Source organism: Neophocaena asiaeorientalis, unplaced genomic scaffold (genome assembly GCF_003031525.2).
Source record: "Neophocaena asiaeorientalis asiaeorientalis breed wild unplaced genomic scaffold, Neophocaena_asiaeorientalis_V1.1 scaffold433, whole genome shotgun sequence".
Taxonomy (NCBI): domain Eukaryota; kingdom Metazoa; phylum Chordata; class Mammalia; order Artiodactyla; family Phocoenidae; genus Neophocaena; species Neophocaena asiaeorientalis.
Window position 1 is genome coordinate 1,263,729 of NW_020175040.1, and position 23,171 is coordinate 1,286,899.

Below are 23,171 nucleotides of genomic sequence, written 5' to 3' on the forward strand. Positions count from 1 at the left end.
CACGCCTTTCTGCCTCCCTCCCACCCCCAGCTGTTTCATGCTGAGCCAGAGCTACTTGACACACGCACTGACACACATGCAGGGCCACCTGTGTCTGCTGGGGAAATCCGTGCTCTGGGGATGCTGGGTTGAGCCCGTTCTGGCCTGAGCTGTGATGGGCAGCTGGTGCTGAGGGTGGCCAGTTTGTAGTAGTTTGGTTTTCTCTGGAGCCCTTTTGCTTTCTTTCCTCAGGTCTGGATCACCAATGGAGGACTAGCCAGTGTTTTTACTGTGTTTGCAAAGACAGAGGTTGTTGATTCTAATGGCTCAGTAAAGGACAAGGTCACAGCGTTCATAGTAGAGAGAGACTTTGGTGGAATCACCAGCGGGAAACCGGAGGATAAGTTAGGCATCCGAGGCTCCAACAGTGAGTGGCACGTGCATGCATGTGTGTGTATGAGAGAGAAAGAGACAAGGTGAGATTTTATCTTGATAAAAAGGTATCAAATATCAAGATAACATGAGACTTAAGTAGTTTTGTTTCCACCCGAGCATTTGGCAAAATCTCTCCACACATCGGGCAGTGATGACTTCAAGGTGAGGTCGTCACCACCTTGTGGCGCTCAGCCTTGGAGCGAGGTGGTGCTGGGGGTCCTGGGTCAGTGTTGCAGTACAGCAGACCCCCATCTTTCCAGCCTGGGACTCCTCCTTCCTCCCTTCTCCCTCCTCCCCACCTAAGCCCAGTCGGCACTCAGTTCACTCGAGGCTGGTATCCTGTAAGTGGCTCTCGGCCCACCTGGAGCTGCCCTGTGGTCCTCACGAGGCCCAGCCTCTTGGGTCCTTTAGCTCGGACTGTAGAGGGTCTGAATGAATGAGCGAGTGAGTGAATGAACCGCGTCCCTCGAGTGGGGGTCAGGGGTAGAGCGCTTTGTCCCCCTCAGCTGAGGTCCTGGATGTCATGTGTTCCAGCCTGCGAGGTCCACTTTGAGAACACCACGGTGCCCGTGGAAAACGTCCTCGGAGAAGTTGGAGGCGGCTTTAAGGTGCGTTGCCCTGCGTGTGCTGACCTTTGTTGCAGTCTCATGTGCGTTGGCCCAGCTTCCCGTCACCTCCCTGCTGGCAGTGCACTGGGCTGGGCTGGCCGGGCGGCCATGCATGGCTCTCTGCCTGGAGGTCAGCAGAGCAGAGAGAAGTCAGCCTTGGGAGGCAGGGGTGCAGCAGCACTCAGTCTCACCCTCCCTCACGTAGGGGTAGAGTCCTCCCCCAGCCAGTGGAGAGAGCAGCCCAGTGGCCCTGCAAAGCTCAGGACGCACAGCCCTGGGTCCTCAGTGCTTACCCTGATTTTTTTTTCTTAGAGTAAGAATGTATTTAATAACAGGTAATTCACATGACGAAATTTACCATTTTCAAATGAATGCTTTTTTGGTTTTTAGTATATTCACTGTGCTTGTGCAGCCATCTCCATGGTCTAATTCTAGAACATTGCCATCACCCCAGCAAGACACCCCACACTTTCTCATTTCCCTCTCCCAGAGCTCTGTCGTCACTGTTTCACTTTCTGCTTCTGTGGATCTGCCTGTTTTGTTTGTTTGTTTATAAATGTATTTTATTTTTGTTTTTGGCTGCATTGCGTCTTTGTTGCTGTGTGCGGGCTTTCTCTAGTTGCGGTGAGCAGGGGCTACTCTTCGTTGTGGTGTGAGGGCTTCTCATTGCGGTGGCTTCTCGTTGCGGAGCACAGGCTCTAGGCGTGCGGGTTTCAGTAGTTGTGGCACATGGGTTCAGTAGTTGTGGCTCGTGGGCTCTAGAGCACAGGTTCAGTAATTGTGGCGCATAGGCTTCGTTGCTCCACAGCATGTGGGATCTTCCCGGACCAAGGCTTGAACCTGTGTCCCCTGCATTGACAGGCGGATTTTTTTTTTCTTTCTTTTTTTGCGGTACGCGGGCCTCTCACTGTTGTGGGCTCTCCCGTTGCGGAGCACAGGCTCCGGACACGCAGGCTCAGCGGCCGTGGCTCACGGGCCCAGCCACTCTGCGGCATGTGGGATCTTCCCAGACCGGGGCACGAACCCGTGTCCCCTGCATCGGCAGGCAGACTCTGAACCACTGCGCCACCAGGGAAGCCCCATCTTCCTATTTTGAATGTTTCATTTAGATGGAATCCATGTGTGGTCCTTCCTGTATGGCTTCTTTCACGCTGCATGATGTTTTCAAGGTTTATCCAAGTCTAGCAGCTGTCACTCCTTCTTATAGCTGAGTAACGTTCCATCATGTACATGGACCACGTTTTGTCCATCTGTCATCAGCTGACGGACATTTGGGTTGTTTCCACTTTTGGCCATTTGAATAATGCTGCTGTGAAGCCTCGTGCACGTTTTTGTGTGAATGCTGTTTCCATTCTGTTGGGCGCACACCTGGAAGAAATGGAGGGTCAGAGGGTGACTCTATGTTTAGCTTTTTGAGGAACCGCCAAACTCTTTTCCACAACAGCTGCACTGTCTCACATTCGCAGCAGCAGTGCCTTAGGGTTCCAGTTGCTCCACATCCTTGCCAATATGTGTGATAGACCATTTTTAAAATTACAGCCATCCTCGTGGGCGTGAAGTGTATCTCGCTGTGGTTTCATTTGCATTTCCCTGATGATTAGTCCTGTTGAGCATCTTTTTATGCGCTTATTGGCTCTTTATCCCCTTTGTTTATTTTATTTTATTGGGTTGGCCAAAAAGTTCGTTCGATGTTTTCCATAAGATGGCTCTAGTAGCATTTAGTTGTCTTTAATTTCATTCGAAACAATTTTGCTAGATCGTATTTTGACAGCTGTCATATCAGCATGCATTTAAAAAAAAACACATCAAAATTGGTGAATTTTTGTGTAGCCATTTTAATATTGAAGGTGGAAGGAAAAAAAGCAACATTTTGGGCATATTATGCTTCATTATTTCAGGAAAGGTAAAAACGCAACTGAAACACATGAAAAGATTTGTACAGTGTATGGAGAAGGTGCTGTGACCGATCGAACGCGTCAGAAGTGTTTTGTGAAGTTTGTGCTGGAGATTTCTTGCTGGACGATGCTCCACGGTCAGGTAGACCAGTTGAAGTTGATAGATATCAATCGAGACATTAATGGAGAACAATCAACGTTATACCATGAGAGCTAGCCGACATACTCAAAATATCCAGATCAAATGTTGAAAATCATTTGCACATGAGAACAATCAACGTTATACCATGAGAGAGCTAGCCGACATACTCAAAATATCCAGATCAAATGTTGAAAATCATTTGCACCAGCTTGGTTATCTTAATCACTTTGATGTTTGGGGTCCATGTAAGTTAAGTGAAAAAAACCTTCTTGGCCATATCTCCACATGGATTCTCTACTGGAATGTAATGAAAACATTCCATTTTCAAAACAAATTGTGACCGGCAATGAAAAGTGGATACTGTACAATAATGTGGAATGGAAGAGGTTGTGGGGCAAGCAAAATGGACCACCACCAACCACACCAAAGGCTGGTCTTCATCCAAAGAAGGTGATGTTGTATGTATTGGTGGGATTGGAAGGGAGTCTTCTATTATGAGCTCCTTCCGGAAAACCAAACGACTAAATCCAACAAGTACTGTTCCCAGTGAGACCAACTGAAAGCAGCACTTGAAGAAAAGCATCCGAATTAGTCAACAGAAAATGTATAATCTTCCATCAGAATAACGGAAGACCGCATGTTTCTTTGATGACCGGGCAAAAACTGTTACAGCTTGGCTGGGAAGTTCTGATTCATCCACCGTATTCACCAGGCTTCAGATTTCCATTTATTTTGGTTTTTACAAAATTCTCTTAATGGGAGAAATTTCAATTCCCTGGAATACTGTAAAAGGTACCTGGAACAATTCTTTGCTCAAAAAGATAAAAAGTTTTGCGAAGATGGAATTATGAAGTTGCCTGAAAAATGGCGGAGGTAGTGGAACAAAACTGTGAATATGTTGTTCAATAAAGCTCTTGATGAAAGTGAAAAATGTGTCTTTTATTTTTACTTAAAAACTGAAGTCAGTTTTTGGCCAACCCAATATTTTATTGAAGTATAGTTAGTTTACAGTGTTGTGCCATTGTCTGCTGTACAGCAAAGTAACTGTTAGACACATACAGACCTTTTTTTTAATAGTCTTTTTCATTATGGTTTGTCACAGGATACCGAATATAGTTCCCTGTGCTATACAGTAAGACCTTGTTATTTCTCCATTCTGTATATAATAGTTTACATTTGCTAGTCCCACACTCCCAATCCTTTTCTCCACCTCCCCTCTCCCCCTTGGCAACCACAAGTCTGTTCTCTATGTCTGTGAGTCTGTTTCCGTTTTGTAGATACGTTCATTTGTGCCATATTTTAGATTACACATATAAGTGATATCAGATGGTATTTGTCTTTCTCTTTCTGACTTACTTCAGATAATGTCTTTCTGACTTACTTTATGATAATCTCTAGTTGCACCCGTGTTGCTGCAAATGGCATTATTTCATCCTTTTTTATAGCTGAGTAATATTCCATTGTATATATGTACCACATCTTCTTTATCCATTCATCTGTCAGTGGACATTAAGGTTGTTTCCATGGGCTGTTTATCTCCTTTGAAGAAATATTTTTCCAAATCTATGGGTAAGTGTCTTCACAGTGGGAAGCTGCCCCCACCTTGGCTGTGAACAGGGATCAAAGCAGGACCTCCCTGGCCTCCTGAGCATTACAAGAATCACCCAAGGACCGTCAGCCAGGGCTCCAGCCACTGCTGCCCGCGAAGTGTGGAGCAGAGGGTAGGGGAGGTGGAGGGCACACGATGGGCGTCTGTGTGCAGATGTCACACACAGATGAGGGAACACGTGAGCCCCCTGAAGCCCGTCCCTGGGGAGTTGCCATCTGCTGTTCACACTTTTTTGTTTACCTATTTTATTATTATTTTATGTTTTGAATTTTATTTTTTTATACACCAGGTTCTTATTAGTTACCCTTTTTAGTAGTATATATTAGGATATGTGTCAATCCCAATCTCCCAGTTCATCACACCACCACCTCCCACCCCCTGGCGCTTTCCTTGGTGTCTATACATTTGTTTTCTACATCTGTGTCTCAATTACTGTCCTGCAAACCAGTTCATGTACCATTTTTCTAGGTTCCATATATATGCGTTAATACACGATATTTCTTTTTCTCTTTCTGATTTACTTCACTCTGTATGACAGTCTCTGGATCCGTCCACATCTCTACAAATGACCCAGTTTCATTCCTGTTTATGGCTGAGTAATATTCCATTGTATATATGTACCACATCTTCTTTATCCATTCGTCTGTCGACGGGCATTTAGGTTGCTTCCATGTCCTGGCTATTGTAAATTGTTTGTTTTTGTTTTTATTTCCATTACTCTAGGAGGTGGATCAAAAAAGATATTGCTGTGATTTACGTCAGAGTGTTCTTCCTGTGTTTTCCTCTAAGAGTTCTATAGTGTCTGGTCTTACATTTAGGTCTCTAATCCTTTTTGAGTTTATTTTTGTGTATGGTGTTAGGGAGTGTTCTAATTTCATTCTTTTACATGGGGCTGTCCAGTTTTCCCAGCACCACTTGTTGAAGAGACTGTCTTTTCTCCATTGTATATCCTTGCCTCCTTTGTCATAGATTAGTTGACCATAGGTGTGTGGGTTTATCTCTGGGCTTTCTATCCTGTTCCATTGATCTATATTTCTGTTTTTGTGCCAGTACCATACTGTCTTGATTACTGTTGCTTTGTAGTATAGTCTGAAGTCAGGGAGTCTCATTCTTCCAGCTCCATTTTTTTCCCTCAAGACTGCTTCAGCTATTCAGGGTCTTTTGTGTCTCCATACAAATTTTAAGATTTTTTTTTGTTCTAGTTCTGTAAAAAATGCCACTGGTAATTTGATACGGATTGCATTGAATCTGTAGATTGCTTTAAGTAGTATAGTCATTTTCGCAATATTGATTCTTCCAATCCAAGAACACTGTATATCTCTGTATCATCTTTAATTTCTTTCATCAGTGTCTTATAGTTTTCTGCATACAGGTCTTTTCTCTCTGTAGGTAGGTTTATTCCTAGGTATTTTATTCTTTTTGTTGCAATGGTAAATGGGAGTGTTCCTTAATTTCTCTTTCAGATTTTTCATCATTAGTGTATAGGAATGCAAGAGATTTCTGTGCATTAATTTTGTATCCTGCAACTTTACCAAATTCATTGATTAGCTCTAGTAGTTTTCTGGTGGCATCTTTAGGATTCTGTATGTATAGTATCATGTCATCTGCAAACAGTGACAGTTTTACTTCTTCTTTTCCAATTTGTATTCCTTTTATTTCTTTTTCTTGTCTGATTGCCATGGCTAGGACTTCCAAAGCTATGTTGAATAATAGTGGTGAGAGTGGACATCCTTGTCTTGTTCCTGATCTTAGAAGAAATGCTTTCAGTTTTTCATCATGGAGAATGATGTTTGCTGTGGGTTTATTGTATACGGCCTTTATTATGTTGATGTAGGTTCCCTCTATGCCCACTTTCTGGAGAGTTTTTATCATAAATGGGTGTCGGATTTTGTCAAAAGCTTTTTCTGCATCTATTGAGATGATCATATGGTTTTTCTTTTTCAGTTTGTTAATATGGTGTATCACATTGATTGATTTGCCTATATTGAAAAATCCTTGCATGCCTGGGATAAATCCCACTTTATCGTGGTGTATGATCCTTTTAATGTGTTGTTGGATTCTGTTTGCTAGTATTTTGTTGAGGATTTTTGCATCTGTATTCATCAATGATACTGGACTGTTCTTTTCTTTTTTTGTAGTATCTTTGTCTGGTTTTGGTATCAGGGTGGCCTCATAGAATGAGTTTGGGAGTGTTCCTTCCCCTGAAAATTTCTGAAGTGTTTCAGAAGGTTGGGTGTTAGCTCTTGTCTAAATGTTTGATAGAATTCACCTCTGATGCCATCTGGTTCTGGATTTTTGTTTGTTGGAAGATTTTTAATCACAGTTTCAATTTCATTACTTGTGATTGGTCTGTTCATATTCTCTATTTCTTCCTGGTTCAGTCTTGGAAGGTTATACCTTTCTAAGAGTTAGTCCATTTCTTCCAGGTTGTCCATTTTATTGGCATAGAGTTGCTTGTAGTAGGCTCTTAGGATGCTTTGTATTTCTGCAGTGCCTGTTGAAACTTCTCCTTTTTCATTTCTCATTTTGATTTGAGTCCTCTCCCTCTTTTTCTTGATGAGTCTGGCTAAAGGTTTATCAGTTTTGTTTATCTTCTCAAAGAACCAGCTGTTACTTTTATTAATCTTTGCAATTGTTTTCTTTGTTTCTATTTCATTTATTTCTGCTCTGAGCTTGATGATTTCTTTCCTTCTACTAACTTTGGGCTTTGTTGGTTCTTCTTTCTCTAGTTCCTTTAGGTGTAAGGTTAGATTGTTTATTTGAGATGTTTGTTGTTTCTTGAGGTAGGATTTTATTGCTATAAACTTCCCTCTTAGAACTGCTTTTGCTGCATCCCATAGGTTTTGGATTGTCGTGTTTTCATTGTCAGTTGTCTCTAGGTCTTTTTTTTTGTGTGTGTGGTACGCAGGCCTCTCACTGTTGTGGCCTCTCCCGCTGTGGAGCACAGGCTCCGGCCACGCAGGCTCAGCGGCCATGGCTCGTGGGCCCAACCGCTCCGCAGCATGTGGGATCTTCCTGGACCAGGGCACGAACCTGTGTCCCCTGCGTCGGCAGGCAGACTCTCAACCACTGCGCCACCAGGGAAGCCCTCTAGGTATTTTTGATTTCCTCTGATTTCTTCAGTGATCTCTTGGTTATTTAGTAACGTATCGTTCAGCCTCCATGTGTTTTACGTTTTTCTTCGTGTAATTTATTTCTAATGTCATAGCATTGAGAACAAGCATAGAGAACATGCTTGATATGATTTCAATTTTCTTAAATTTACTGAGGCTTGATCTGTGACCCAAGATGTGATCTATCCTGGAGAATGTTCTGTGTGCACTTGAGAAGAAAGTGTAATCTGCCGTTTTTGAACGGAATGTCCTATAAATATCAATTAAATCTCTGTGGTCTGTTGTGTCACTTAAAGCTTGTGTTTCCGTATTTTCTGTCTGGATGATCTGTCCACTGGTGTAAGTGAGGTGTTAAAGTCCCCCACTATTGTGTTACTGTCAATTTCCTCTTTTATAGTTGTTAGCAGTTGCCTTATGTATTGAGGTGCTCCTATGTTGGGTGCATATATATTTACAACTGTTATATCTTCTTCTTGGATTGATCCCTTGATCATTATATAGTGTCCTTCCTTTTCTCTTCTAACATTCTTTATTCTAAAGTCTGTTTTATCTGATACAAGTATTGCTACTCCAGCTTTCTTTTGATTTCCATTTGCATGGAATATCCTTTTCCATCCCCTCACTTTCAGTCTGTATGTGTCCCTAGGTCTGAAGTGGGTCTCTTGTAGACAGCGTATATATGGGTCTTGTTTTTGTATCCATTCAGCGAGCCTGTGTCTTTTGGTTGGAGCATTTAATCCATTCACGTTTAAGGTAATTATTATTACGTATGTTCCCATTACCATTTTCTTAATTGTTATGTTTTTGGGGGGGTTTTCTTTATCGCAGTGCGTATCGCAGGGCCTCTCACTGTCGCAGCCTCTCCCGTTGTGGAGCGCAGGCTTCAGATGCGCAGGGTCAGTAATTGTGGCTCACGGGCCTAACTGCTCTGCGGCATGTGTGATCCTCCTGGACCGGGGCACGAACCTGTGTCCCCCACATTGGCAGGCGGATTCTTAACCACTGCGGCACCAGGGAAGCCCTGGGTTTGTTTTTGTAGATCCTTTTCTTCTCTTGTGTTTCCCACTTAGAGAAGTTCCTTTAGCATTTGTTGTAGAGTTGGTTTGGTGGTGCTGAATTCTCTGAGCTTTGCTTGTCTGTAAAGCTTTAGATTTCTCCCTCGAATCTGAATGAGATCCTTGCTGGGTAGAGTAATCTTGTTGTAGGTTCTTCCCTTTCATCACTTTAAATATATCATGCCACTCCCTTCTGGCTTCTAGAGTTTCTGCTGAGATAACTGCTCCGCGGCATGTGTGATCCTCCTGGACCGGGGCACGAACCTGTGTCCCCCACATTGGCAGGCGGATTCTTAACCACTGCGGCACCAGGGAAGCCCTGGGTTTGTTTTTGTAGATCCTTTTCTTCTCTTGTGTTTCCCACTTAGAGAAGTTCCTTTAGCATTTGTTGTAGAGTTGGTTTGGTGGTGCTGAATTCTCTGAGCTTTGCTTGTCTGTAAAGCTTTAGATTTCTCCCTCGAATCTGAATGAGATCCTTGCTGGGTAGAGTAATCTTGTTGTAGGTTCTTCCCTTTCATCACTTTAAATATATCATGCCACTCCCTTCTGGCTTCTAGAGTTTCTGCTGAGAAATCAGCTGTTAACCTTATGGGAGTTCCCTTGTATGTTATTTGTCATTTTTCCCTTGCTGCTTTCAGTAATCTTTCTTTGTCTTTGATTTTTGCCAGTTTGATTACTATGTGTCTCGGCGAGTTTCTCCTTGGGTTTATCCTGTATGCGACTCTCTGAGCTTCCTGGACTTGGGTGCCTATTTCCTGTACCATGTTAGGGAAGTTTTCGACTACAATGTCTTCAAATATTTTCTCAGGTCCTTTCTCTCTCTCTTCTTCTGGGACCCCTAGAATGTGAATGTTGTTGCGTTTAATGTTGTCCCAGAGGTCTCTTAGGCTGTCTTCATTTCTTTTCATCCTTTTTTCTTTATTCTGTTCCTCAGCAATCAATTCCACCATTCTGTCTTCCAGGTCGCTTATCCGTTCTTCTGCCTCAGTTATTCTGCTATTGATTCCTTCTAGTGTAGTTTTCATTTCAGTTTTTGTATTGTTCATCTCTGTTTGTTCTTTAATGCTTCTAGGTCTTTGTTCAACATTTCTTGCATCTTCTCGATCTTTGCCTCCATTCTTTTTCCGAGGTCCTGGATCATCTTCACTGTCATGATTCTGAATTCTTTTTCTGGAAGGTTGCCTATCTCCACTTCATTTAGTTGTTTTTCTGGGGTTTTTACCTTGTTCCTTCATCTGGTACATAGCCCTGTGCCTTTTTATCTTGTCTGTCTGTCTGTGAATGTGGTTTTTGTTCCACAGGCTGCAGGATTGCAGTTCTTCTTGCTTCTGCTGTCTCCACTGTTCACACTTTAGTTGCTTGTCTTTCTAGATCTTTTTAAATAGTTTACATCACTGAAATATTTCTGCATGTGTGTGTGTGTAAGAGGTGATAGCTAGTATTTTTCACTTATCAACAAGCCCCCATAGTCTTTTCATGCTAGGGAATTTGATTTGCTGAGATTCAGAACCACACAGCATTTCCTCATGTGGTGACGCCACATTCACTGTCCCTGGGTCTCCAGGATCAAGCATTTAGCGCAGTTTCCCTTCTTCCCCACTCGGGACTGCACTGCATGGCATGTATCCTTATACATAACTTGCACACTTCTCTCATCACCTCCTGAGTTTAAATACCAGTCAAGTTTCTGGGTCAGAGGATGTGGTCATTTTTAAGTTCTTGGTCCATGTTGCCATGTTGCCTGCTGGACGGTTGGACTGTGTGTAAGGTCTTTTCCCAGTCCTTTCCAACTCTGCATTAAAAATTTTTTTCCATTGTGTTAGGTGAGAAGTGATGGTTTTAGTATACAAAAGAAAAACAGATTTCTAAAGCCCTATCTTGTGATGAGTGGGATTGCCTGCCAGTCAGCCTCAGCTCTGAAAAGCGCGACACGCTAGGGTGATCCCAGCGGATGGCGGGTAGGATGACTGCAGGCCCGGGGAATGCCGATGCCGTGTGCAGTCAAGTAGGAGGTTCATCGGGGCGCAGAGGCGGTCAGCGACGGGGGCTGCGGGGACGGCCGTGTCTCGTACCTGGAGTGTAGTTGTGGGAGGGGACTGCTCTGCAGTAGGAAGGTGACCACACAGCAGGATCAGGCCTGGGTGCGGGGGAACGCCTAGGCTCACGAGCCCTTTCAGGTAAGGCTGAGCCGGCCAGGCCTTCCATCCTCCTGGGGACTGGGGCCTGGCGTCCAGTCCTCTCCTCCTCTTGTTCTTGTTGTAAGTGAAGCTGAGAATCAACCACGAAGGGGCTGTGACGTTAAGTTTGTTCATGCAACTGTGAGGTGGCCTTTAAGAACCAGTCTGGGAGAAGGGACCAAGGGTGGGGGTTCAGTTCCTGCTTGCAGTCCTGGCAGGTCAAGCAGGACCGGTGTCCCCCCTCCTCGCCCCCCCTCCATGTCCTGAGACACAGGGAGTCTGACATTACAGGTCACAGGCCCGAGTGGAGGCACAACAGGTCACACTGCACTGTGACCTCGCCGAGCCCCAGCTTCTGGCCGTGCCCACCGAGTTGCCCACCTGCCTCGGACTCGCCTGTCAGGACCAGTGCTGCCTGCCCAGTGGCTGGAGCAGGTGTTTCCAGTCTCCCCAGCCCCACAGGATCTCTTTTGAGAGTCCGCATTCAGGTTATTTGGCAAGTAGTCATAAATTCAGAGGCACATTTGGTTAATTCCAGTCACGCAGGCGAGCAGTCGGTACAAGCAGTGCCGCGTGTGAAGCTGCGTCCCAGGCTGCTTGCTGCCCCCAGACCCCAGCCCTGCCTTGAGGCCTCCTCCTTGGGTCTCACAGGCTTGAGCAGAGGTGGGCAGGTGACAGCGTCCTCTAGGAGCTGGTGCTGGTGGCCACACGTCCACCGTGTGCCTGGGATGCCCCTCCTCGCCTGCTGCCTGGGTGGCTATGGTCTCTAGGTCCCTTTAGGTCTGTAAGGGGGTGCCTCCCCAAACCCGGGTAGTCTGGTACTTGGGAAGCAGTGTGTGTGCTTGCCATCGGCTTTAGGGAGAAAGTTGGGTTTGGAAGAGAGGCGTGAGGCTGACAAAACTCCTTAGCTAGGGTCATTACTGTAGGCACTGTGCGGGGAGGAGCGCGTCACGTCTGTGAAAGGGACTGGCTCAGTGCAGGGTGCACGGGCCTGCATGTCAGGCAGCTGCGTGCTCTGTCTGTGACTGGCTCACCACTTGGAACCTCTGGCTCTTCATCTGTGAAAGGAGGACCCTGACGCTGAAGCGTTGCTGGGAAAGTGAGGAGTTGGCAGTGGGTACTCAGCCAGTCTTAGTTTCTGCTCTCTTCCCCTGAGGCTGAGGGAAGTGGCCACTTCCTTTGGAATAAGTGTGTCCCATTTCTTTGTTTTGGGGGGGGGTGTGCCTTCAGGGATGTTTGCGAGAGCATCTCAGCGACAGATTGCATTGGGACTGTGTTCCCTCCCGGCCCAGGGAGGGTTGGCAGGGTGATTAACTCCACCTGGATGCTGCCTGTTGTCTTCAAGAAAGCTTTTGGTAAAAGCAGATGAGTGCTCTTGCGGTCTGTCCCCTTCAGCCCTCTAGGGCCCTCAGCTTTCCCTCCTCTCTCTGCAGGTGGCCATGAACATCCTCAACAGCGGGCGGTTCAGCATGGGCAGTGCCGTGGCTGGGATGCTCAAGAAACTGATCGGTACGTAAGTCAGGGACAGCAGCCCTTTGCGGCAGCTTGCCCCTGGTGCCCCTGCCGGCTCGGCCCAGGGGCTGTGCCACGTCCCTGGGCGGGCGGGCCAGCGCTGAGCCAGGCCGCTGACAGCCAGTCCTGTCCAAATCTAGGATCAGGGCTTCGATTTAGACTGAAGGGTGCCCTGAGGCTGCCCCTGAAGGGCTAGTGTTGAGGCTTCGACACGCACGGGATGGGGGAGGCGGGGGGCCTTCTGGTGGAGGTAGAGAGGGGTGGCCGCTCTGCCCGCCGAGTGAACACCTGAATGTGAGCTGGGCCCCGAAAAGCCTGGGCGCTGGTCCTCTGTGGATGACCGCACGGTGGGTGAGCCGCGGGGTCAGGCTGGGGACCCTGGTCCCTCAGCCTTTGCATTGTCCCTTTCCTCTTTTATGGTCACTGAACCCTAGACTTCCCTTTGCCAGTGAAGTTAAAACAGCCTGATAGGGGTTTTGGGGGACACGGAACGTCACTGCCATCTTTGCTTTGTGTGAGGGACCACAGGGACACACAGGGCCCTGGCTGTGGTGTGGGCGTACCCGGGGCCAGCTCCCCACTGGGTGCTCAGGAAGCTGCTCAGAGTTCAGGGCAGAGTTCGTTTATAGACAAAGGGACGGACGCTCAGAGCGGGGGAGTGATTTGCCCGAGACCACACTCCCCGATCAGACTGTGAGCTCAGGGCTTGTCTCCCTCTGCAAAGCTTCCCCCAAGGCCCTGAGCCCATCTGGACTGTGCTTCCTTGTCTGGAAAACTCCTCAATGCAAGGGCTTCGCTCTCGTGGTCAGTCTGTCCCCAAAAGGATGTAGAGCCCCTGAGATCACAAGGCCCAGAAACGGGGCAATGTGGGAGCCTGTCCACCCTGCGTGTCTACCCTGCGAGCCCGCTGTGAGAGTGGGTTACGCGTGAATGTCCGTGGGGAGTGTTGAGAGAGCGCTGGCTGCAGGGAGGGGGTCCGCTGTGGGCACAGGGCTGGCGCGGAAGCCACGAGCCACCCTCCTGCTGCCAGATGGACACACGTGCCGGGTGTGAGCCTGCTTCTCTGCGCAGGGCGTCCCGTGGCCTTTGCTGTGTCCCTGAGGTCAGTAGTGTTGATGAGGGCAGGGAGACCACGTGGCCCAGGCTCGGCTGCTAAGAGCAAGAGTTGGGTCCAGACGTGTCTGACTGGCTCCTGATCCTGCTCTGTCCCCCACCCTGGGTGCCACTCAGAAGGGACGGGCACTCCTGAATCCGGAGATGTTGGAAGGCAGGGCTCTCATTTTCAGGGTGTCGGTCTCAGCAGACCCGCTTCTCGTAGATCCTGCCTGAGTGTTTGAAGGGTAGTGACGATAGACTGAGGAAATGGTTTTAAGACAGCTGGGAAATTGTTCTTTGATAACTCTGCTCCTCTTCAGAAATGACCGCCGAGCACGCCTGCACAAGGAAACAGTTCAGCAGGAGCCTCAGCGAGTTCGGCTTGATCCAGGTATGGAGGGTCAAGCACGGCACGGGCTGACTCTACCTCGTGGGCATTGAAGTGTGTGCTTGGGGGTCTGTACTGCCGACTCCTAGGCGGTGATTCGGGGAGAAGATGAGCACGTGGGCCCTTTTACGAGTGCCGGGCCTTGGTGCTCTTGGGCACTGGGCCTGGTCTGAGTTACCTTCTCTGCTGCTCGGCAGGTTTGGGTCTCAGTATAGGCACATTCTTTCTTGATCGTGTATTTTTCTGAACGCTCCAGGAGAAGTTTGCCCTGATGGCTCAGAAGGCTTACGTGATGGAAAGTATGGCCTACCTCACCGCGGGGATGCTGGACCAGCCGGGCTTCCCTGACTGCTCCATCGAGGCCGCCATGGTGAAGGTAACCCCATGCACAGCGTGCCTGCCGTCTTCCTCCTTAGTTTGTCGCTGCTTAGGTATTGACGAGGTACCCACCGTGCCAGGCACCCCTGGGACGCAGCCGGGGAGAGCAGAGTAGTGTAGGAGCAGCAGCAGAGGACAGCGTCCAGCTTACGAGAGGCCAGTGTCTCCCAGCAAGCTGCTGGTGATGACAGCAAGAGAAGAGGACACACACTGTGTGTTGTAACTTCCTGTCTTCCTAACAAAGCAGCCGGGCTTCCTTGGGAAGGACTGTGCTGTCCTGAGTCTGTGGTCTTCCTGCATTTTGGTATCAAAACTTCCTTTCATGAAATAGCTGGTTGAGGTAAATAGCACAGAGTTCCCTGTGCTTCTGTCTTGTTTTGGGGAGGGGGGTCACTGTTTGGCCACCAGTGAGACGTGACAGTCAGGGCTCCTACCTGGGTCGTCTCATCCCAAAGCCCAGTCCTCCGCGTGCAGCCTCCCACCCCGTCCGCAGCCACCTGGCCCCGAGGCAGAGGGTCCTCCTCCTGAAGGGGGCCTTGGGGCTGACGGCCCCATGCTGACCTCGCCCCGGGTCCACGGCAGGTGTTCAGCTCCGAGGCCGCCTGGCAGTGTGTGAGCGAGGCGCTCCAGGTCCTCGGGGGCTCAGGCTACATGAGGGACTACCCGTACGAGCGCATCCTGCGCGACAGCCGTATCCTGCTCATCTTCGAGGTGAGTGCGCTGCCCGCCGGGCTCTCGGCCCCGCCCCGCTCTGCCGTGGACCCCAGAGCCTCGTGGTCCTGGCGCCAGGCCGCAGAGCCCAGGCCGGCTGGCGCGTCCTCTCGTTCGACTGCCCGCAGGGCTCCGCCTGGGAGGCCGGGGTGCAGCCTCCAGTGCCCATTCCAGGTGATGAGGCAGCTGGCAGGGTCACCCCAAGGGCGCTCCCTGGCGCCTCTGGTGTTGGGAGTTCACAGGCTGGGAGTAGGGAGGAAAGGGCATTGGGACCCCAGAGTCGCCTTTGGGGCGCTACTGGTCTGGTCGTGTAGCCTGGCTGAGAGAGGATGACTCCAGAACACCAGTGTGGTGAGGGGCTGGGGTCTCAGGAAGCAGCGCACTTGGCCTTGGGGGCAGAGAGGGCAGGGGAGTGGAGTGTGCCAGGTCCTGACAGGACCTTAACTGCTGGCACCAGGTAAACGGAGGGAGCAGCAGCCGGTCTTGCTCGGCGGGGCTGGGGTATTGGTGGGGCAGGGTGGGCAGGGCAGAGGGGCTGGGCGGGAAGGCCAGAGAGTAGCCAGCATGGAAGCCTATTTGGATCGTACTGTGAGGGCCGGGAAGCAGTAACAAAGTTTGGAGCAGGGAATGGCTTGCTTGCGTTTGCGACCCTGGAAATGCCCCAAGCCTGCCCAGGGCGTAGGTGGCAGTGGTGCGGCCGGCGGCTGTGGAGGGAGGCCGGCCAGGATTTCAGGCTGGACACAGGTGTGCGGAGGCAGACCCTGGGACCAGTGCGAGGCTGGGCGCCTGGGGGGCTCCCCCTCCAGGGGAAAGACCGCATTGGCTGCTGGTGTCCCCTGTGTCCTCTCCCTTAGTGTACAGGGCGCGGCCAGCCCAAGGCCCCAGGGACAGGTCCCACCTCACGACCCTGCTGCCCCAGGCCTGCCTCTCCCAAGGCCCCTCCCCTTGGCCCGGGCGAGTGTGGTCCTCCGTGGCTGGTGGGGTGGTCAGCACAGGTTCAGGGGCTCTGAGGGGTGCAGGGCCCTCAGCGTGAAGCCAAGACCACCCAGGACGGGCCTGGGTCGTCCTGGAGTTCTCCCTGCTGCCACTTCCGCTCCCATGGAGTCTCCGTCTGTGGCGCGGCCTGGCGGTGCGCCGCAGTCCAGCCCCTGCCTCTCTGACTCTCAGCACCACTGTGCACGACGGGCACAGCCCCCTGGTCTGTGTCCCCGAGGTCACGTGGCTCACGGTTGGGGGGGGGGTGCCCGGGGGTGGCAGCAGGGAAGAGGCAGCCCCCGGGGTGTTGGCACCTGGCACTGCGGTGCAGCCAGCTGCTTCCCGAGGAGCCGGGCCTGGACTGGGCTAGTGGTGGGTCCAGTAAGGACTTGTGTCCTGGGTACTAGTACCCTTCACTTCTTTTAAGGGGGCTGTTTCTCTGCTTAAAAGAAGTAAAATCGGAAGCTTGGAAAAAGGAATGACTCACGCACAGTTGGTCATGGGATGCGGTAGGTCCCAGAGGGAGGCCGCCGCCATCTGGTCAGCCCCAGCTTGTCCCGTGGAAGCAGTAGCCCACGTGTTGCCCTGGCCCCCGGTCACAACCCTGCTCCCAGCTGCTTCTGAAGAGTGAGCGGGATGCAGCAGGGCCTAGCCAGTCACACACGCGGCACTGCTAGGGCTGCCCTGACATGGGCAGCCTTTGACCTGGATAATGTTGGCCACAGGGAACCAACGAGATTCTCCGGATGTACATCGCCCTGACAGGCTTGCAGCATGCCGGCCGCATCCTGACTGCAAGGGTCAAGTAGGTACCACGTCCACCGTCTGCCCCTCGGGTCCACCCCTGCCCAGCACAGGCCTGTTCCGGGGCAGACAGAGAAGGGCGCTGCCTCATCCGTAGACCAGGCGTGCAGCCTGGCAGGGCTCAGTTGACTCACAGGCTGGCTGGAGGGAGGGGACAGGGAGGGGCTGGCTGCCTGGGAAGCCGCCAGGGCCCTGCCCTCCTCCCCTGCAGCTCCCGTCTAGAACCGGGGCAAGGAGAGGTGCCAGCTCCAAGGCCAACACAAGACTAGTTTCCTCTCCTGACCCCCATCCTGGGGCCAGAACAGTGAGTAGTCCCTGCCGGCGCCCAGGCATGGCTGGCCCAGAGGATTTTTCAGGCTACTCGGGGAGAGAATGACCTGGAAGCAGCTGTGACCCGGGTGTCCCCTCGGGCCATAGAGGAGACGGCTGCGCCCTGACGAACTGTCAAGGTCCTGGGTTGGCCCCTCTGGCTTTGCATAGTCAGGGCGCTTTTGCCCGGGTTCCCTAGAGCTGCTGGCGTGGAGGCGGGGCCTCAGCTTACAGAGCCTGGGTTCTCTGCAGGCAGCTTAAACAGGGCAATGTGACCACCATCATGGAGACTGTCAGCCAGAGGGTTCGTGACTCCCTGGGCCGAACTGTGGACCTTGGGCTGACAGGGAAGCTCGGAGCCGTGCACCCCAGCATGGAGGTGAGTGGGTCCAGCCAGGGGTATCCCCTTCCCAGAGGGGGCGTGGCGGGGGCACCGGGGAGGACCAGGCAGTCCGAGGGTCACCAGATGTCTTCTCCACCCTGTCACGGTGGAGAACAGCCAAGCCTGGCAGCAGGGCCTGGGCACCACGGGAGGGCGGTGCTGAGCGGAATCCTCCCCCCGGCCCCCCAGGACAGTGCCCACAAGCTCGAGCAGAACGTGCACGACTTCGGCCGCACCGTGGAGACGCTGCTGCTTCGCTTTGGCAAGGTACCTGGGGGCAGCGACGCGGGCCAGCATCTGTGAGATGACATTTTGCCAAGCGTGGGGACCAGGCCTAGAAATCTTGGTCACCTTGGAGGGCTGGGGAAGCAGGGCTGGCTGTGGCTGCCTGCCCTGGGGACCACTCAGCTAGCTGGGGAGCGTGGGGGGAGCCCCTGCTGGGTGGGCACCTTCTAGGTGACCAGCGGCTCCCTGGAGCCGGGAGGGGCAGCCCCACCTGGACCTTACTCTTAGGACCTGATCTTTGTCTCTTGTATCCAAAGGTGATAGTAAGTGCTGGCCAGTGGTCTCAGCCAGGCTTCTGGGACATGATCTTGTCTTGACTCCTGCCCAGATCTGGACAGAGCTAAGGGAAAACCCGAAGGGAAGGCAGTGTTAGCCCTGCTCCCGCAGGGTGTAGAGAGAGGCTCAGAGATGAGCAAGAGGCTCAGAGATGAGCAAAGGTGGGCCTGGGAGAGTGTGTTGGAGTCATGTCCAGGTGGCCAGTCTCCACCCTGCCCTCTGTTCCCAGACCATCGTGGAGGAGCAGTTGGTCTTGAAGCGAGTGGCCAACATCCTCATCAACCTGTACGGGATGACGGCCGTGCTGTCGCGGGCCAGCCGCTCTATCCGCGTGGGGCTCCAGAACCACGACCATGAGGTGGGCCTGCCCCTCCCGCCCGCACAGGCAGCCTCCCTGCAGGGGTCCTCCTGCTGCACTTTAATGAGGCTGGGTAGTGGGGAAGGGAGGGGCTGGGCGCGTCCAGGGCTGTGTCCCGGGGGTCAGGGTGAGCACGGGGTCCACGCCAGCTGACCCAGAAATGGGTGGGGTTGCCAAGTTGTGTCCGTGGCCATAGCTGGTGCTCTCGGCTCCCATGGGCGGGGCTGTGCTGTTCAGGACACAGGGCCACTGCCCTTCACCTTCCTGCCTGGGGGCGGGGAGGGGGAGTGAGTGTCAAATCCGAAACACAGCGCCCTCACCCCATGTGCCAGCAGGGTGGGTGCAGTCTGAGCACCTGCTGTGTGCACGCCCTCAGTCTTGACGTGCACCGTGGCTGCAGGGATTGAGTCACTTACTCTGGGGACAGGGCTGGTTTGGCTCATGGCTGCCATGGCTTCTGAGCCAGGCCACCTGACCCCTGGTCAAGCTGCCCGCTTTGGCTGACAGACTGAGTTCCTTGAAGCTCAGAGGTCAGGCTCCAGGCAGGGCGGCCCTAAGGCCCAGCGATCCCAGGGTCCTCAGCAGTCATCCTCTCGGTTCTGGCAGGTTCTGTTGGCCAACATCTTCTGCACGGAAGCTTACTACCAGAATCTCTTCGCTCTGTCTCAACTGGACAAGTGTAAGTGGACGGCCCAGGTTGGGGGAGAGTGGGGGGGTGGGACCTGATGCCAGGTGAGAGCCTCTTGGGGGGACCCCTGTACCCAGCTGACCTGCGGAGGGAGGAGTGCAGGACTCCACGCAACTCTGAGCACTGGCACCCCACACCCACCGTGCTGACGTGGCTGTCACCGCCTGCAGTGGGGATGACGATGGCTTCTCCAGCAGGTGGGGTCGCCAGGGGGCAGCCCAGAATCACTTCCTGGGGACGGGCTGCCACCTTCAGGGCTCCTTCACACCAGAGGGCTGACTTCGTGATAACAGGAATTGCTGGAACATTTTTTTCCAAAGATCACCTACTCTTCCTCTTTCCCTCCCAGATTCTCCGGAAAATCTCGATGAACTGATCAAGAAAGTGTCCCAGCAGGTCCTAGAGAAGCGAGCCTACGTCTGTGCCCACCCTCTGGACTGGACATCCTGAAACAGGGGGACAGCATCCCTGCTGCTGTCCGCCTGACACACGCCTTCCAGAAGGTAGAGAACTTGCTTTATTACAAGCTGACCAAGTTCTCTGACGGGCTTTCTCCAGGCCCCCGTGGGCACTGTTGCCTGACACGATCCCGGGCTCTGAGCCGACACGGGGAGAGCGCGGAGCTGCTGAGACTCGCCTGACTGGGAGGCTTCGGGGTGGAAGCTGGCCTGGGGTGGTAGGGCCGGGTCGCCATTCCTGCCAGACCACACGTTCTCCAAGAAACAGCTTGAAAACCGCGTATGTGTCATTCTTTAAGCTAGGAGCCAAGGAAGAGGACAGTTTGCGTTTCCCCTTCTAGTGTTTGCTGCACTGGTCACCTGTTTCCTCAGAGCCAGCCTCACAACCTCTTGACCCTGCGCTCCCCCCTGTGGTGGTGGCTTCTAGGGCCCTTTGTCCTCATGTGTGAGAAGAGGGCTCCAGGAGCAGAGGGGCAGGTGCCCAGGCCACGGCGCCGTGCGGGTTTGGTCCTGGTGCTTCTCTGCCACTTGACAAGGACGAGCAGCATCTTCTGGCGGCACAGACGGGCCTCTGCACACCTGCCCTGGTGTGCTCACCTGGCAGGCTTCCCGCTCGGGCGGTTCCCAGTGCTCTGCCCATCACAGGCGTTGCCTTGAGGCGGCCAGGCTTTGGTTCTGGGAGGAGGAGCCGTCATCCACCTGCGGGGCTAGGCCTGCTGCCGGCGTTGTGACAGCTCATCTTCCCGATGACACCGCAGCTTCTTTGCTGGCGTAGATGGAGAGCTCATGGCTTCTTTCTCACCTGGTGCCAGGAGAGCAGTCTGCGGGGAGCTGTTCTCACCCATGTGACTTCAGGTGTGCACCCTGGGGCTGGGAAGGGCCGGAGCAGTGAGCCTGCTGTCCCTGCACTGGACCACAGCAGTGACCCCTGAGCCTGGGACCCTGCATGCGGCCCCAGAGCCTGGGGCCTCTACTGAAGGGAGGTGGCACAGTCCAGAGGAGGGGAGTAGACCAGTTTCAGCAGCTTGTCAGCACATCCTCCGGTTTCACGGAGCTGTTACCAGCAGCCCTTAGGAGTCAGGGAAGGAAAGCACTCCACCATTTATCCAGTCTAGCTTTCTGGGCAAGGGGTCTCTTTCTGGGCAAGGGGTCTGTGGCCAGATCAACTCACTGCTCTTTCTCCCTGAAGATTCTGGTTCTCTTAATTCACAGGTTTGGTTCTCTGTCTATAAATGATTTCTGGTCCCTCTTCACAAACGGGGGATGAAGAGGACTTGGAGGGGTGGTGTGGCCAGGCCCCCACCCGCCCCCATGGGTGACAACCGGCTGTGTCTGGGAGCCGGAAGGGCCCAGCAGCGCCCAGAGCCTGCCCAGGCTGGTCATGGGTAACACAGTGTGAAGCCTGAAAGCCCTCAGCCCTACCTTCCAACGCCTCCCTTTCATAGAAACCAAGCCCAGAGCGGTGGCGGGACCTGCCGCCCCGTCACACAGCAAGTGATGAATCCAGCTGGAACCAGAAGTTCCGGCCAGCCTGCGCTCTGAAGCCAGTCCCCCGCCGAATCCTGATTTCCCAGCCCAGGAGTGTGGCTGCTAAAACAGAACAGCTGCCGCCCACAGTTACCTGTCCTGGGCTTTGGCGCGGGAGGGGCCGGCAGCTCCAAGAACGGTGGCGGCTGTGTGTACACATCAAAGTCCTGGGGGCGCCGGTCCCAGCCCCAGCGCTCTCGGTGTAGCACCGGCTCCAGTATGTTAGCAAACAGTGCTTTCTCCCTCCACTCCTACATTGGGGGGCAGCAGGTCAGGGGGAGGCCCCTGCGGACGCCCACCGGAGACCCACTCCTGCCACCCACCTCTGTGACGGTGCCGAGGGCTGGCAGCCCCAGGTGATGTGTCCTCCCCGTGCTGTGAAGACTGGTCACTTGGACCCCGTTGGGTGTGAGCCAGGCGTCACGGGACTTCCTCTTCTCCTCATCTGAACCCTGAGGCTCCACTGTGGCTGACAGGTAGCTCTGGGAGTCCGTGAGTCTCTTCCTCGGCTCCTGGAAACGCGAGCAGACGTGGATAGATGGGCTGCCAGTCTTGGGGGCAGGATGCTGGCTCCTGGCGGTGCGGGGTGCATGCTGGTTACCAGAGCCAGGCAGCAGCCCAGTGAGGGCCACGTCCCCGTCCCCTGTGACAGAGCCCTTTCCTGAAGTGGTCGGCTGGAAGGAAGCCTAAGCCCAGGCTTTCCCTGCTGGGGTTAGGCTGCCTTTCCTAGGCAGCAATGAAGGGTTACCAAGAGCCCAGAACCTGCGGCTGTTCACAGCCATGCACACCTGGACAGGCACTGGGGGCCTCAGGGCTCAACTTGGCGTGTACAGGGTTCATGCCTCTCTGTGCCGGCGCTACTCCCCACTCCAGACACCCCCCACTGCCCTGCCTGGAGTGGAGGTGCGTGGCTGGAGCTCCCCACCCTAGGCCTTAACTCACCTTGGCCATCTCTCGACGCAGCTCCTCCTTTGCAAGCTCTGTGGAGTTCAGGGTCTGGATACTATAGTTATAGACAGCATCCTTGGCCGGGTCTGAGATCTTGGTCACCTTCACAACAGACTCGGGAGACTTCTTGCTGACCTCGTAGGCCCCTGAGATGTTTTTCTGGAGAAAGAGACACCAATCATTCCTCACAAGTGACCTGCTCGCCAGCGACTGTCAGCGTGGATCCAGCCAGCTGATCTCTGGGACACGGCTGCACTGCACGTATCTGTCCTGAGAGCATAAACAGACCCCTGGCAAAAGGGCCATTGAGACAAGCCCTCACTGTTGACATTGAAATTCGAGGACCGAAAAAGTTGAACCCTCCTATACTTTCGTGGGAATGTACATTGGTAAAAGCCACCATAAAGGACAGTATCAAAGTTCCTAACAAAAGTAAAAGGAGCCCAGCCCCAGGAGCACTCCAGGGCATGTATCTGGAGAAACCCATAAATGGAAATGAAACAGGCGCCCCACGGTTATAGTTCCAACAGCCAGGACACAGAAACAACTAAAATGTCCACCGACAGATGACTGGATACAGACAATATGGTACATATATACGATGGACTATACTACTCGGCCATAAACAACAATGAAATGATGCTGTTGGCAGCACCATGCATGGACCTGGGATACTCATACAGTAAGTGAAGTGAGTCACACAGAGGAAGACGAATAGCATATGATATCACTTATACCTAGGATTGAACAATAAGTACACATAAACACACCATGACCACTGTGTAACACACAGCGTTACAAAACAGCAACACACTTCCGTGGAAAACGAACGTAGGGCTCACATAAAAAGTACAGGCAAAGGATAAATTAGGAGGTCAACCTTCATAAACACACAAGTATGTATATATGTGTGTGTCTGTGTATGTATATATGTGCATATGTCTATGTGTCTATATACGTATATACATTTGATGGAAACTCAACATGGACCTCCTGTAAAGCAAAGGGAACTCTGCTCAACGTTCTGCAGTAACCTATACGGAAAAGGAATCCGAAAAACAGTA

General features: G+C 52.3%; 2 protein-coding genes across 3 annotated transcripts in view; one reads left to right on the forward strand and one right to left on the reverse strand.

Moving 5' to 3' along the window:
* Positions 1-19,911, forward strand: part of ACAD9 (acyl-CoA dehydrogenase family member 9) — a 56,595-nt gene extending 36,684 nt beyond the window's left edge. The window contains exons 7-18 of the mRNA XM_024763347.1: positions 232-406; positions 949-1,022; positions 12,447-12,522; positions 13,941-14,011; positions 14,265-14,384; positions 14,969-15,097; positions 16,798-16,877; positions 17,438-17,564; positions 17,757-17,834; positions 18,358-18,486; positions 19,093-19,165; positions 19,524-19,911. Coding sequence (XP_024619115.1) covers positions 232-406; positions 949-1,022; positions 12,447-12,522; positions 13,941-14,011; positions 14,265-14,384; positions 14,969-15,097; positions 16,798-16,877; positions 17,438-17,564; positions 17,757-17,834; positions 18,358-18,486; positions 19,093-19,165; positions 19,524-19,624 — 1,233 coding nt within the window. The 3' untranslated portion in view covers positions 19,625-19,911. The remainder of the gene's footprint in view (positions 1-231; positions 407-948; positions 1,023-12,446; positions 12,523-13,940; positions 14,012-14,264; positions 14,385-14,968; positions 15,098-16,797; positions 16,878-17,437; positions 17,565-17,756; positions 17,835-18,357; positions 18,487-19,092; positions 19,166-19,523) is intronic.
* A 109-nt stretch (positions 19,912-20,020) lies between these two features.
* CFAP92 (cilia and flagella associated protein 92 (putative)) overlaps positions 20,021-23,171 on the reverse strand; it is a 75,518-nt gene continuing 72,367 nt past the window's right edge. Inside the window, exons 13-16 of one of the 2 annotated variants that reach the window (XM_024763344.1) lie at positions 22,102-22,266; positions 21,483-21,671; positions 21,254-21,410; positions 20,021-20,701 (exon numbers count right to left, since the gene is read on the reverse strand). In XM_024763344.1, the coding sequence (XP_024619112.1) occupies positions 20,679-20,701; positions 21,254-21,410; positions 21,483-21,671; positions 22,102-22,266 (534 nt within the window). In that variant the 3' untranslated portion in view covers positions 20,021-20,678. Of the gene's footprint in view, positions 21,411-21,482; positions 21,672-22,101; positions 22,267-23,171 lie in introns of both variants that reach the window. The other variant, XM_024763345.1, reaches the window with a different exon arrangement.